The sequence below is a fragment of the Paralichthys olivaceus genome, chromosome 16 (assembly GCF_024713975.1).
Source record: "Paralichthys olivaceus isolate ysfri-2021 chromosome 16, ASM2471397v2, whole genome shotgun sequence".
Lineage (NCBI taxonomy): Eukaryota > Metazoa > Chordata > Actinopteri > Pleuronectiformes > Paralichthyidae > Paralichthys > Paralichthys olivaceus.
Window position 1 is genome coordinate 10,736,902 of NC_091108.1, and position 13,654 is coordinate 10,750,555.

The following is a 13,654-nucleotide window of genomic DNA, read 5'->3' on the forward strand; positions in this document are numbered from 1 at the left end:
TTTTTGTAACCTTTTGGAGTTTTATGTGTTAACAGACACAATATCATTTTTGGAACTGCTACTTCTGCCTCTGTGTTTTGTGTCCTTAGACCGGGTCCAGTTTCTTGTTGCACTCACAACGGCTTTTGTCCCCATGAAGTGCACTGGTCCTGAGTAGCTCAATACTGGAAAAGGTTCAAAGAGGTAACAAAAACGAGAACACACACACACATGTCCTCTCCTCCATATGTTCACTGTGCTATAGTTCTATACTTCCCGGTGCAGGTCACCCTATCCAACATGTTTAATTATGCACACTAAGAAGGACCCCCATCCGAGGTTTGGGTCCTGGTAGTGCTGCTCCTTGGTCTTACTGTTTATTTGCTGCTCCACAGTGAAGAGGCAGACAACACCTTCTGTATCGTTTACCTCTTTATATGAACCTTTTTCAGCATCAAGTATTATTTTGGCAAACCATACTGTAAGTACTGTGTTTAGCTTGGTTTAAACATGTCGAATCTATTGAAAGATATATTGTATAGATGATAATAACAATTACAATAAGACAAAGATTTTGACTTGATGTTACAACCTTTTCCTACTTTTAAAAAAAGGATATACACCTAATTCTGACATTTGTATTTTGGACTGGTGACATTTGACACTTACCATCTTGCTAAGTTTAATTGAGATCAAATAAAATTAAATTTTTGAGGGTCGGGGCAGAGATAGGGAGCAGAAATTAGTTACAGACAAAAAACATACAAACCACAGCCAGTAACAGACAAGGCAGTTTAATTTATAAAGCACATTTTATTCACAGAGGTGATTCAACAGTTAAAAACATGCACTAAATACAATACACAATTCAGCTTTCCTCAGTGATTGATTAGATGAAATATATTGTTTTTCATGATAATAGAAGTGGGTATAATGCACTTACAGATTTAATTTAATCAGAACACCGTAAATGTCAGCGTAGTATTTTAGCTATTGGCACTGAGCTTGTGAAAAAATACATCCAGCGAATCAGTCAGGTTACCTGAAGCAGGATATCAAGTCTCTCTGAACTGTACCACACTTTCTCCTGCTCTCTGTGGGGGCTACGCTACATTCATTGATGTTCACTGACATTCACCAACATCCACTGACGAGGGTCCAGTTTCACCACCTCTTGTTTGTGCTCCAAGTACTATAAGCTGTGGCCTCTGTTATTTATATTAACCCTGTGTGTGTGTGTGTGTGTGTGTGTGTGTGTGTGTGTGTGTGTGTGTGTGTGTGTGTGTGTGTGTGCGCACTGCATTTGGGGCTCTCAGTCACTTAGATGATTACCTTGGAGCGGTTTAATGCAGTGTGAGCTGTGTCACATTTCTCAGTCATGAACAGTTGTCTGGTTGTCTGGTTTGTCTGGTCTCTGTTCATGTTGCTCTTTGTTGTCGTTGTTTTGTGTCATTTTCAGAAAGTGGAGCTCCTGCTGCTGTGAATTAGCTGAGTCGACATGGAGAACAGCAAGGTGACCAGTCATCAGTGAAAGGAATCAAATTATAGACTTCCTTAGGCAACTTAGGAAAATGGGTGTTTGACTCCCATTATTAAAACGGTTTTCATTTTGTTCAGTGCTGAGAAAAGTTTACTTTTTGAATTATAATAATTACTGAAAATGAGCCATGGTTGATATTATTAGCTACAGCTTATTATTTTATGTAAGGTCAAAATCTTTGTTGTGACAAAGGTCTATGGCTAAAAATTAAATACCATCTCTGTGGAGGGTGAAGCCGCCTTTGATTTCATGTTCAAGAGGCCAAAACATGTTTTGTGGGGCCACCTTGACCTTTGACCCCCCAACATCTAATCAGTTAATCCAAGGGAACAATGATGGCAAATTTAAAAGGATTCTCTCAAGGCATTCCTGAGACGTTGCGTTCACAAAGGTCACAGTGACCTTGAACTTCTACCCCCGAGCTTTGACCACTATCTTCTAATGAGTTCCTCTGTGGGTCTAAGTGAACGTTTGCACCAAATTTGAAAGGAATCCCTGGAGGTCTGGAGATATCGTGTTCACAAGGCAACAAATGATTTGTGAGGCCACAGCGACCTTGACCTTTGACAGTAGATCACAAACGTCGAATCAGTTCATCCTTTGTGTCCCAAATTTCAAGAAATTCGTGTGCTCTTGAGATATCATGTCAAATAATTGGTACTGATGAATAAAAAAATAATGGTTGCCAGCAAGAATAACAAACAAATTAAAAACAAAATTGAACATTTTCATCAAAGATAACAGCAAATTATATTTAAGATGGTTTTCTAATAGGAGCACCGTCACACCAGGTTTCCCCATATTGGCATATACCTTTTGGGTAAGTGCTCCTTTAAGTGTGACTCATGCCTGTGTGTGTGTGTGTGTATGTGTGTGTGTCCAGCAGCCAGTGAAAGAGGTGCTGCCCCTCCCTCGTCACCCCTCCTCCCCCCTTGCTCCCTCTTCCAAACACCCCACCATAGGCTCCATCCAGCATGTACAGCTGGCCTCCTCAGGTGATTTCACTTATGTGCCTTTCACAAGTACATTTAAACAGGTTTCAGCAATGTGGTTTAAACTATTACATATTAATACACTACTCATTTATTTAGAAATGGTATCCTTAAATTTATACTGGAAACCAATGTCTGTCATGTTGTATGTTTTTATTATTATTATTATTATTATCAAGCTACATTGACTGCCTGAATTAAATTAACTGGAAGTAAACCAGCACAAACCTAATATTTGTGTATATTTGACACACAACTGGTACCATTTTGTTGCAAAGTAACAAAAAAGAATTGAACTTTGACCTTTGTTTACAGTGGTGACGTCGTTCAACCACCTGAAGCCTCCAGAGAGGGATCTGACCCTCATGTCTCATATGAAGTCTATCAAGTCTCTGAAGCACGCTGGCTTCACTGCGGTCTTCACTGGACCAATGGTAATAAAAATAAGAACATAATAATAATTATTACTGAAATGGTCTCCGAACTGGATGTAGACTTATAACAAAGTTGAATGCACTTTTACACAATACACAATTTACTGTACATCCCTTGGCTTTGTAATCTAGTTCATATTTGCAGCTTATATTAAACTTTATTTCTTTTAAAAAACAAGCAAACAGAAAAAGCACAGGAATATGTAATGACATTTTGTCTCAACCTTTAGCCTACTGGCGTTTGATGTTAAGCTGTATATACTCTCGAATGTGGCTCCAGACGCAGCTCGCTCTCTGACTGTGTCTCACGTTGTTGAACGCCGACAGAGGCTTGAAAGTGAGGAGGTTTTAGAGGTGCCAAGCGTTGATGTGATCCTGGCTGACATCGACTCTCTGGTGCCCACGTACGACGAAGCCGGCCGCCCCATAGCAGAGTGGAAGCGACAGGTGATGGTGCGGCAGCTGCAGGTCAGGCTGCAGGATGATGAGGAACAAAGAAGACAGGTACTCTTCATCTGTACTTTTGTACTGTGTGCAGGGGCGGATCTAAAGAAAATTGCATGGGGACTTTAAGGGGTGGCACAAAATTCAACTTCTTTTTCTTGGACAAAAACATCATGTGCAGTGTGGCAAAGTCAGGTTGTGTCAGATAATTGGATTGTAAAGTGTGAGCACATAAACGTTAGTTTTAGCTTTACATCTCTGACGACTTACTCTTACAACGTGAGGTGGAATTTAACACATTTCTAAAGTCGCACCGTGTATGCCCACTTTAATACATGCAAAAAATAAATAAAATGTTGAACTATTCCTTTAGCTAAACCCCTTTTAAAATGTCTTCATCCCTCTAAACAGGACACAACTAATGGCTTCACAACAGTGGACGGCTGGAAGTATTCAGAGACCCACAATGCAGTCCTGGGGCCTTTCGGGGAGCTCCTGACTGAGGATGACCTGGTGTACCTGCAGCAGCAGATCGAGACTGTGTCCCTGCAGAAACACTGCCGGGCCTACGAGCTGGAGCTGACCCGGCTGACGGAGGAGCTGAGGGCCATTTTACCCGACCCCACTGTCAACATCTCTCTTAACAAAGAGGTTCTACAACAGGTGGACGCAGAGAACAAAATGCACCTGACTTTGCCCTTGTGGTGCAGTCGTGTTTCAGAGATTGTCAAGAGTATGTCTCTGCTGGTGGCCAACCTGAGCCAAACCACAGAATACAGTGGTGAGAAAAGAATAATGGAAGGGATGATGGAAGGGCTGCAGGGCGTAAAAGATGGTTCAGAGATTGATTTGGGCCAGGAATTCCTGCAGCAAGGCCAAGAGATGGTGCCAGCACATGTGGAGACCTCTGGTGGATGCAGGATACCTCAGATAGGTATGGCGTCTGCTTTTAGTCATCGTTTGGAGGCCAACAGCTACAGCAGAGCGCGGAGAGAGAGGGTGGAGAGGGAGATCCAACAGTCCGGGGTGTCTGTAAGAAACCTCCGATCCAACTTTGAAGGTCAGATAGGTAGTATTTATCCCTTTGCTGGCGTTGCGAGTGGAAGCCACGGTGTGAAAAAACAGGCAGAGGTTGGGGCTTCTGGAGGAAATGACAGAGCAGATGGCAGCAGGGGAATCAGCTGTGATGTGAGCTATAGTGACGCTCCTAAAAAAGTCATACCTGTGATGGAGACTAGCAGCTTGAGGAAAGAACGCATAGTGGTGCTGTTCCTGAGCCACTGGAAAAAATCTGCATACGCTATTTCAGTGAGGGCGGCGAGGCGGAGACACGAGCAGGAGGTGGAATCAGGGAGAGGGATGGCAGCACCGCCTTTAAAGAAAATCACGTCCATGTTTCAGTTCTGCCAACAGCGAGGAGCCGTGGACAAGATACTGAACACCTGGAGGAGTAAACCAGGACTCAAAGAGCGACCAAAGTCCTGTTCCTCCTCCTCTCAAATAACCTACTCCCCAGAGCAATTCCTGCCAGATGTGGACGGCACTGCAGTGAGCCACGACAGCTTGACCCTTGACCTTTTCATGTTGGGATACTTCCGCATCTTAGAGCAAGAACTGTTGCCCGAGGAGAGGAAGATGAGGCACCTCCTCTGCTTCGAAGTCTTCGACCATGTCGGCGGGTTCCCCTGGGAGACGGTGAGGGACTTCCACAAGGCAGTCCTTCAGGAAATCCAGGCAGGGAGGCGGCAATGGAGCGACGGCTTCGAAGACATCAAAGTTTGCTTCTTTGGGGAATCAAGAGCATGTTACCGTGCATCATCTCCACCATCATCATTGTTGCCAGATTCCAGACTAGTACCCAAAGTTATAGTTCAATCTGCTTCTCCAGATGAGTGCAGCAGTGACACAGACGCTTCTTGTTTCAACAATGAAGACATTTGTAAATACATCGACCGCAGCTTTGCTTTCTGGAAGGAGAAGGAGGCCGAGCTGTTTGATTTTGAACATCAGTCTTGATGTTTTTTCACTAAATTCACTGATATTTAGCTGTGCTTCTTTTTGGGAAACTGGTGGAATCTGAATAAAGTGAAGTTGATCGATGTACTATTACTTAAAACAAACAATTTAATTCTACTGTAATCACAAACTGCTTTATACGATTTTAGAAAAATACAATATTCTCAGACACTATTTAGCTATGCTTTGAATAGAAACATTGCTTTTTGAAAGAGCCTTTTCTAAAACCAAACAATATTCAGTTTACAATTTTATGACAAAGAAAGCTAGAGTCTTTAGATTCATTTTCTTTCATTTGATGAATTAAATTACCATTTTAGTTCTTTTTTACCATGTTAGACATTCCATCTCTAAGATATATATTAAGAGAGAGTTTTTATTACAATAGCAAATCAAAAATTTTGTAAAATATCAGTTATTACTGAAGGGTGGTGAGGAAGTGGAAAATGCAAATAACCCAGAATGCCCACCAACCTTTATTTGCCTTAATATGAGTCTTTATTAGCTCATATCCCATCTTTGAAACTCATATGGTTTGCGGTCCAATAGAAAGGTGAGGGACAGAAATAGGTGAGGTCGCGCAGGCGCACAAGCGACCAGGGGCTGACAGGAGGATGCTGAGCTGCATTCCCATCATTCTGCGAGGAGAGGAGGATCCCAGCAGCGGAGGAGACGCGAAGCCACAAGAACACACTCACCTAAAGAATAATCCGAGTCGAGCTCTCTCATCTGCCACCATGTCAGCCGGAGGAGATCTAGGGAACCCCCTGAGGAAATTTAAACTGGTGTTTCTGGGCGAGCAGAGCGGTGAGTCAGTGGCTTGGGGATGGTTTCGGTTTTTGGGTGGTCCGTCCTCCTCTATAACGCCAAACATGCGCATCTTATATGTTTGCAGGCCGTGCATGCGATCGAGTTGATTTCTGAAAGTTTCTGGCTGGATCCAGAGGAGGTGCAGGCCGGCTCCTGGTGCTCCTGACGCCCATGTTGTCGCTCCTGGCACAAGATGTGACTGGAGAAAATTTGATTAACCAAGGAAGGGGGGAAAAAACCCCCAGCAAAGAATTAAAAAAACACCTCACTAGATTGCAGATGGAATAAATACAACGCAATGATTCAAAATACAAAAACCGTGCGTGAAATCCTTGAGGAATATGTCGCAAATTGTGATGTTTCGCATCATAGCAGGGCGATGTGGTGTTTTGATGGTGCTGCAGTGACCGACAAATACGCACAGCCTGTCTCCACATAACAGCTTTATTCCACTTCCATCGCTTATTCCTCACACCGACAATCCCTCATCGCGTCTCACGCTGCAGTGTGTGGTGTTTTTATTCCAGCATTAGTGTTGTTTTTTTAGAGAGAAGATCATAAACAGTCCCCATGTGTCAGTTCGGGACACACCCAAAGCTGCCGGGCGATGTCGGTAGCATCTCCAAACCTCAGCCTCCACTTCGCTCCCATGAATAATCGAACAGGCTAAAAACGAGGTTTGACAGCACCACAGCTGTATTTGCTTTATATTCTATATAATCCATCTATTCTGGCTGGATGTGTGTGTGTGGGGTTTGGTGTGATGGCACAGATTAGGAGACGCTGATCGATAGTGGTTGAATACGTGTTCAGACATCAGATATCCAGAGTGGCAGCACAGGGGCTGGTGTCTCAATAAAATACAGCAGAATGAACATGACCAGGCCTTAATGTGACAGCAGCTTCACTGAGGTGTCTCACATTGGGGATGCTTCAGTGTGTGTGTGTGTGTGTGTGTGTGTGTGTGTGTGTGTGTGTGTGTGTGTGTCGACTGAAAGCCTCCATGTGTGTTTGTGTGGCCTGTATGCTGCAATGTTTCTGTCCATGGTGCTGAATCGTGGCCTGGCCACTGCCCCATCCCTGGCTGGCTTTAAAACTACATGTATGTACTGCTGTCTGCATACATAGAGGATCCTGCGTTAGGAGAAGTGCTGTCCACACTCATCATGTAGACCTGATGTAAAATGGTGCTAAAGACGGTGCTGGGTGGGATGTAAATAAAAATGGAGCCGAGTATGGGCTCACCTTGATCCTCGGAGGAGGCCCTGTCTGGCTTTGATAGAAATGAATGTCTGAAATCTTCATGTGTTTTGTATCCGTCTAGTCATTTTCTCCTCCATTCCAACTCATGCGTACTGTTCTTTTCCCAGTAACACCATTATCGTCACAATTAATTTATTCCATATTGGATTAATAGTTAGGGCCATTTATGGATATTTTTTGACATTGTGAAAATCTTAAGGGCTGCAGCTTGCATTTCTTTTCATTATTGATGAGGCCGATGAATATTCTTGTGATTAAATTGATTGTTTTTGCCCCACAGGATATCTGAAAATGAAATGCCTATAAGGTGACATCTTTAAATTGCTTGTTCTGTCAGATGAGCAGTGTAAAACCTCCAAGATCTCACATATAAGAAAAGAAAACAGGAAAATGCTCACATTTGAGAAGCTGGAACAAGGGGGGTGTTTGGCATTCGTGTTTTAGAAATGACATTAATGATTCATCGATTAACAAAAGAATTGCAGATTAAGTTAATTTAATTCCAAATTTCCATCTTTCTTTACCTGGGATGCTTTTCAATCACAATTTATCTTTTTCACCCCTGGAGAAACCGTTTCACATTATTCTGTTGAATTTGTTTATCAGCGTTTACACCCTTGACTGAAATACAAATCATGTTTGCTCTGTTCTAGTGGGGAAAACATCTCTCATCACTAGATTCATGTACGACAGTTTCGACAACACATATCAGGTAAGATTCGGACCAGATCCAGAATTAAAAATGTATTTAGAAGAACTGAATGCATCATACGATGATAAATGTGGATAATTACTTGCATTTATCGTTTCTAAATATTTTATAAAGTGTAATTTTTCTGTTCTCAAATGTTCCATTTGAATAAAGGTGATTGAGGCGACTGACAGTACAGGTCTAAATTATGTGAAGCTTTTTATATCATAATGGTGACTACTGATCAATGCTTCACTGATACACAAATTATAATCTGGGTCCATGTGAAATATGTTTTCATGCCCCAGTTTGAATGCTGTCAATGCATTCATCCAAATGAAGTAGTATTTCAGCAATATTAGATAGATAAGTCTGAATGATTGAGCACCAAGGACAATGCAAATGAAATCCATTTTTCCGTCTAATTTGATTTCAGAGCTTATTTGCTTCTTATATTTTTGTTTTTATTTAACAACCTTCCCCAAGTGTTATTTTTTACTGATGATGATTCTTTTCTCCACCACAGGCGACCATCGGAATTGACTTCCTATCAAAGACGATGTACCTGGAGGACCGAACAGTAGGAAGCCTTTATTAAAATTCACATAAAGTTACACACACACACACACACACACACATATATATATATATATATATATATATATATATATATATATATATATATATACACACACACACACACATATATATATATATATATATATATATATTTATATATATAAGGATCAATGGAGTTGTACTTCTAATCAGTGGGTATGCTAAGTAAGAAATGGCCCAGTTTCCACTCTGTTTTGACTAATCCTTGATTTGATTTGCTTAATCACTGCTTTCCTCACACACTAACATGATTATGCTAAAGTTATTTATGGTAGTAATAGCTAGAAATAACCTTTGGTGCTGCTTTGGCTTTTCTAGCCCTAAGAAGTCAAAGCCTTTTCCATGGATCATCCAGGCTGGTATTAATACGTTCTCTTTGTCAGGATATTATGTTCCGTCAGCCTGCACACAAGCTGATACTGGCTTATCCCTTTAGATGTGTACTTACCAGGCTTTGACATCTGTATAGTATACGCAGTATACGTAGTATGATATTGAATCAGCTGCTGAAGGTGTGTGTTTCCATGTGTGTGTGTGTGGATGCAGGTAAGGCTCCAACTGTGGGATACAGCTGGACAGGAGCGTTTCAGGAGCCTCATCCCGAGCTACATACGAGACTCTACAGTAGCTGTGGTCGTCTATGACATCACAAGTGAGCAGAAACCTACCTGCCTTGTGTTTACATGCATTGTACTGTAATGTCTGTTTATAATTGATCTAATATTTACAGAAGATCTCTCTCTGTCTGTATGTGGAACTTTTATCTGGAGAGCCGTTCATTTTATCACCTTCACACTTGGCATGTGTATTGAATTTGGTGCGATTTGAACTCGTGATAAGTTCAATAATAATGAACTCATCAGAATAAGTGACGTCGATCATGACAACAACACGTTCATGACAACAGACAAAAACTGATTCTCCAGTTCAGTGTTCTGTGTACTGAGGCGAGCTTTACTGAACTTTGAATAAATGGGTGAACAGCTCTTTATGCAGTGGCGGTGGTGCAGCTTCAGGGTTCTGAGTCCAGAGTCCTGCTGCCGGTCTTTACTTGCAGCAATTCCTGCAGGTCACTTTTACAATTTTTGAACGGGCACTGTTCAAAACAAATCAATGGATAAGCACCATTTGTTTAAGGCATTTTAATAATGCAAAGAAAATAATAAACTGAATATAAATTGAACTTCTGGTGTCCACAGATGTGAACTCCTTCCAGCAGACCTGCAAATGGATCGATGATGTCAGGACAGAGAGAGGAAGTGATGTCATTATCATGCTTGTCGGCAACAAAACAGATCTGGAAGAGAAGAGGTGAACATGACATTTAGTTACAGTAAATCTACTCTGTGATGTGGCGATGTTTGGTTTTAACCTGAGAAGAAAGCGTGTTGTTAAAAGCAACTTGTCAGTCTTGAATAATTAGCCTTCATTATCTTGATGCTGAGTCTGGTCTGATTTTTCTTTACTGCAGGCAAATCACCATCGAGGAAGGCGAGCAGAGAGCCAAAGAGCTGAACGTCATGTTCATCGAGACCAGTGCCAAAACAGGCTGCAATGTCAAACAGGTGACGCCTGCAGTTTCGCCATATTTCACAGCATTTTGGGCTTCAGTTGCTCTCAGATCAGCTGCTATCTCTCTGTGCGCCTCCAAGGTGACTGAGGCAACGTGGATTAATAAAGTGCATCAAATGTAAATATTCAACTCCGGGTCTGACCAAGCAATGCAAGCTCCCCAAAACAGTGCTGGGATCTAAATACATACATTTCCTTAAGTAGCTGTACTTATATTATATAAGTATATAAGTAATTCTTTTTCATGCTGCTTTATACTTTTGCTCCACACTTCTGATTAAAAATATGGCTACTATAGTTATGTCACCACTGGCCAGAAGTGAACTCCATCCATGTCAACATAAATATACATAAATTGCTAAATCATACAGTTTTAATTAAAATAAAGAGAAATCAACCAACGTCCCACAATAACATTTTTAAACTTGCTGTCCTCGTGCTTGTTCGCTCTCTCTTTCTCTTCTTTCTTCTTCTTTCTTTTTCTTCCCCCCTTCCCTCTCACTAGCTGTTTCGCCGGGTCGCAGCAGCCCTACCTGGAATGGAAAGCTTGGACGACGCAAATCCTGAAGGCAGTATCCTTTAAAGCGGCTGTGAGCCCGACGCTGTTTGGAGCCAAACAGCTGATTTTTAATCTCTTAGTGGTTGCTGGCACAATAACAGACAGAACGGCCCAGCCTACTGTCTACAGAGGCACGGGCCATTAAATCTTTTTTCATGCTTGATAGAGAAGAAATGCACCGTGCCAGGAAGACAGTGTGGATGCACAGGTGTAGCACCACATCGTGGTTGGATAGAAAAATGACATATTCTTTGGATATGTGATGGAGGATGGACAGGGACTGACTGAAAAGACACATACTGATCAATACATTTAATTTAATTCATGACAAATAAGAAGTCTAAATGTGTGTTGTCAACTTTTGTCAGATAATGCCAAATGGGAATTTCTGACACCAATGATATTTCTCACATTTTTTTACCTGGTTTCTGCCTCATATACATCATCCAATACACAATATACTCTGCCAGTATTACCTGCATGCAGTACATCCATTTCATTGTGACGTTTTCTCACCACCTGACTTTTCTTTAACCGGACAATTCCCAGTGATCGACATCAAGCTGGACAAACCGGCAGAGCCCAGCGTCCCAGAGGGCGGGTGCTCATGTTAATGCAGAGCTGCTATCGGACAGCTCCCTTCACACCATAGGCTTGTTGTGTTGCTTACTACTGGTTAGCTTCCAGTTGACTTCTCTAATTGGATATAGGATCCGGGCCTTGTATCTGATTGGACAAATCAAATGTTATCTCTCAGTCTTGTTCAGTTGTAAAATATTGTATACTTTGTCAATATGTAAGTGACTGGCGGAGAAAAGGGAAGGAAAAAAAAAACATTGACATGAAAATGAACAAAAAACTGTTTTGGAAAAATGAAAAAAGGGAGAAAAATGGAACAACCAACGGAGTTCTTTTCGCTGTTATGTTTTGTATTTTTTATATATAAAAGGGAAAGCACCAAAAATGATGCCTAAACATAGGAGGAGAAATGGTGGGGGCCGAACACGTCTGAATGTCTGCAGCACGCATGCACGCTGATCTGATCTTTGACCTTTGGCCTGCCCTCCAGGGTCTCTGCACTCTGGATGGAGGTTGACTATCTTAGAATGTTTTATAGCATCTCTCTATAGCATCTCATGACAAAAACGTATCTCATTTGATATTCCCACAAGAGTCAACTTCACCTGACCGTTCACCTAACAGTAGCTGTGAAAATGTGGCACTCTATCTCTCTATGGGTTTAACTTTTATAGAACAAACTGTACCGTGGTTTAAAAAAAAAAAAAGAAGTAATAAAAAGACAACTTACTATCACAACTCCCCCTCCCTCAAACCACTTCTCTCCTTCGCCTCCTTCTCCTCCTTTTATCCCTTTATCTCTCCCTCCAGCCTCCCCATCCCTCCACCCTGGTAATACACATATAACGATCCACTGTAATGCACTGCACTGTATATAATAATGTAATATGTATGTTGTGAACGTCCCTCTGTAGAAGTGGTCCTTGTTCACCAGTATGAATAATGTAATAATGTTTAACGATTAATAAATTACAAATTAAAGGGCTTCACTCTCCTAACCATCAACATTTACCTGGTAGCAACATGGTCTGCTCTATTGGTCCTATCCTGATGCTATATATGGATAATACAGGGATTATATCATTTTTATTATCTACAGAATGTGATTAAAGAGGTCAGGGTTTGGTAAGGTTGTATCAGGGTTACATGTCTTTTTAATAAGACATTAATAGAACATCTCTGTAGTAAGCATTAAAAGATTTAGCAGATTCTATGTGCATTCTACAGAGCATATCTCCGCTTGAAAGAGCTCAATCCTAATCTAAAAATGTACATGTTAGAGAAATATTAGAAGTGAAATAGAAAGAAAAGACACGTGAAGGCTTTAACTGAGCAGCATATATACAAACATTTTCCAATTGCTTTATTTAATCAAGAATAAGAAGATGAGTTGATCTCAAACTATTGAATTCCTAACTAGTGTTAGAATTCAAACTGATTAAGTGATGTGGTATCTAATTAAGAGCAGAGTGATGTTCATGTATGTGTCTTATTTCAACGCTTATAGAAATGGAGCTGGTTAAATTGCAAAACTAATTTCGAAAGCTTAGCTTTGCAGAAGTCGCGTTACTTCGGATTTCCTTGGCAAAATTCTAACTTTTCATCTTCTTTGTTGTTCTTTTTGATGAGCAGAAGTTCCTTAATGAAGCCCTTAATGAGGGAACATTGCAAAGTCAGAATGATACTAGTCTAGAACTCCATGTGGTGAGTCAGTGTCTGAGAATCTGACAGTTCAGGGGAAGTTGCGGTGGAAAGAACCTTTTAAGAAGAGAACTGTCACTGATGCGTCAGGTGACTTACAAATAGCTCTCATGATGAAAGACGACAGGTATTCCCCTCAACTGATCGCACCTCGTCTGATCCCCTGAGGGTCCAACAGGCAGACAGAGGCAGTTAGTGCTGTTGGCTGACAGATTAATTCCACAGAGACAAGCAGTCGAGGAGGTGAAACATTCTTTGTGGAGTATCTGGAAGTCTCAGCCAGTCAGTAAACAACACTGTACTATACTGGTAATGTCATTTGTGTGGATATGAATGTGTTGGTACGCATTAAATGAAAAAAGAAGAAAGTTGATATGAAAAAAGACATGAAAGATTGTCTTGAACACAGAGAATTCAGCATATCCCACTAATGGAGACATCATGAACTAACGCACC

General features: G+C 41.2%; 2 protein-coding genes across 2 annotated transcripts; both read left to right on the forward strand.

The window, feature by feature from the left end:
* Window positions 1-1,477: 1,477 nt before the first annotated feature.
* espnlb (espin like b) lies at window positions 1,478-5,539 on the forward strand. The gene is made up of 5 exons (XM_069511663.1): window positions 1,478-1,492; window positions 2,403-2,514; window positions 2,827-2,945; window positions 3,273-3,462; window positions 3,763-5,539. Exons 1-5 carry the CDS (start codon window positions 1,478-1,480, stop codon window positions 5,403-5,405), a joined length of 2,079 nt encoding a protein of 692 aa, XP_069367764.1. The 3' UTR covers window positions 5,406-5,539.
* Window positions 5,540-6,005: 466 nt separating this feature from the next.
* Window positions 6,006-12,222, forward strand: LOC109640261 (ras-related protein Rab-6B-like). Its single transcript, XM_020104161.2, has 8 exons — window positions 6,006-6,212; window positions 8,132-8,190; window positions 8,696-8,749; window positions 9,334-9,439; window positions 9,987-10,098; window positions 10,259-10,352; window positions 10,865-10,931; window positions 11,468-12,222. Exons 1-8 carry the CDS (start codon window positions 6,020-6,022, stop codon window positions 11,530-11,532), a joined length of 750 nt encoding a protein of 249 aa, XP_019959720.1. The 5' UTR covers window positions 6,006-6,019; the 3' UTR covers window positions 11,533-12,222.
* The last annotated feature ends 1,432 nt before the right edge of the window (window positions 12,223-13,654 follow it).

Bases quoted from the DNA above. Each gene is read 5' to 3' on its own strand.
- espnlb (XM_069511663.1), top strand. The intron at 2,946-3,272 runs GTAATAAAAATA...GAACGCCGACAG, and splicing joins CGGTCTTCACTGGACCAATG to AGGCTTGAAAGTGAGGAGGT. The intron at 3,463-3,762 runs GTACTTTTGTAC...CTATTCCTTTAG, and splicing joins AAGACAGGTACTCTTCATCT to CTAAACCCCTTTTAAAATGT.
- LOC109640261 (XM_020104161.2), top strand. From the start codon at position 6,020: ATGCTGAGCTGCATTCCCATCATTCTGCGAGGAGAGGAGGATCCCAGC. The intron at 9,440-9,986 runs GTGAGCAGAAAC...TGGTGTCCACAG, and splicing joins GGTCGTCTATGACATCACAA to ATGTGAACTCCTTCCAGCAG. The intron at 10,932-11,467 runs GTATCCTTTAAA...GACAATTCCCAG, and splicing joins CGACGCAAATCCTGAAGGCA to TGATCGACATCAAGCTGGAC.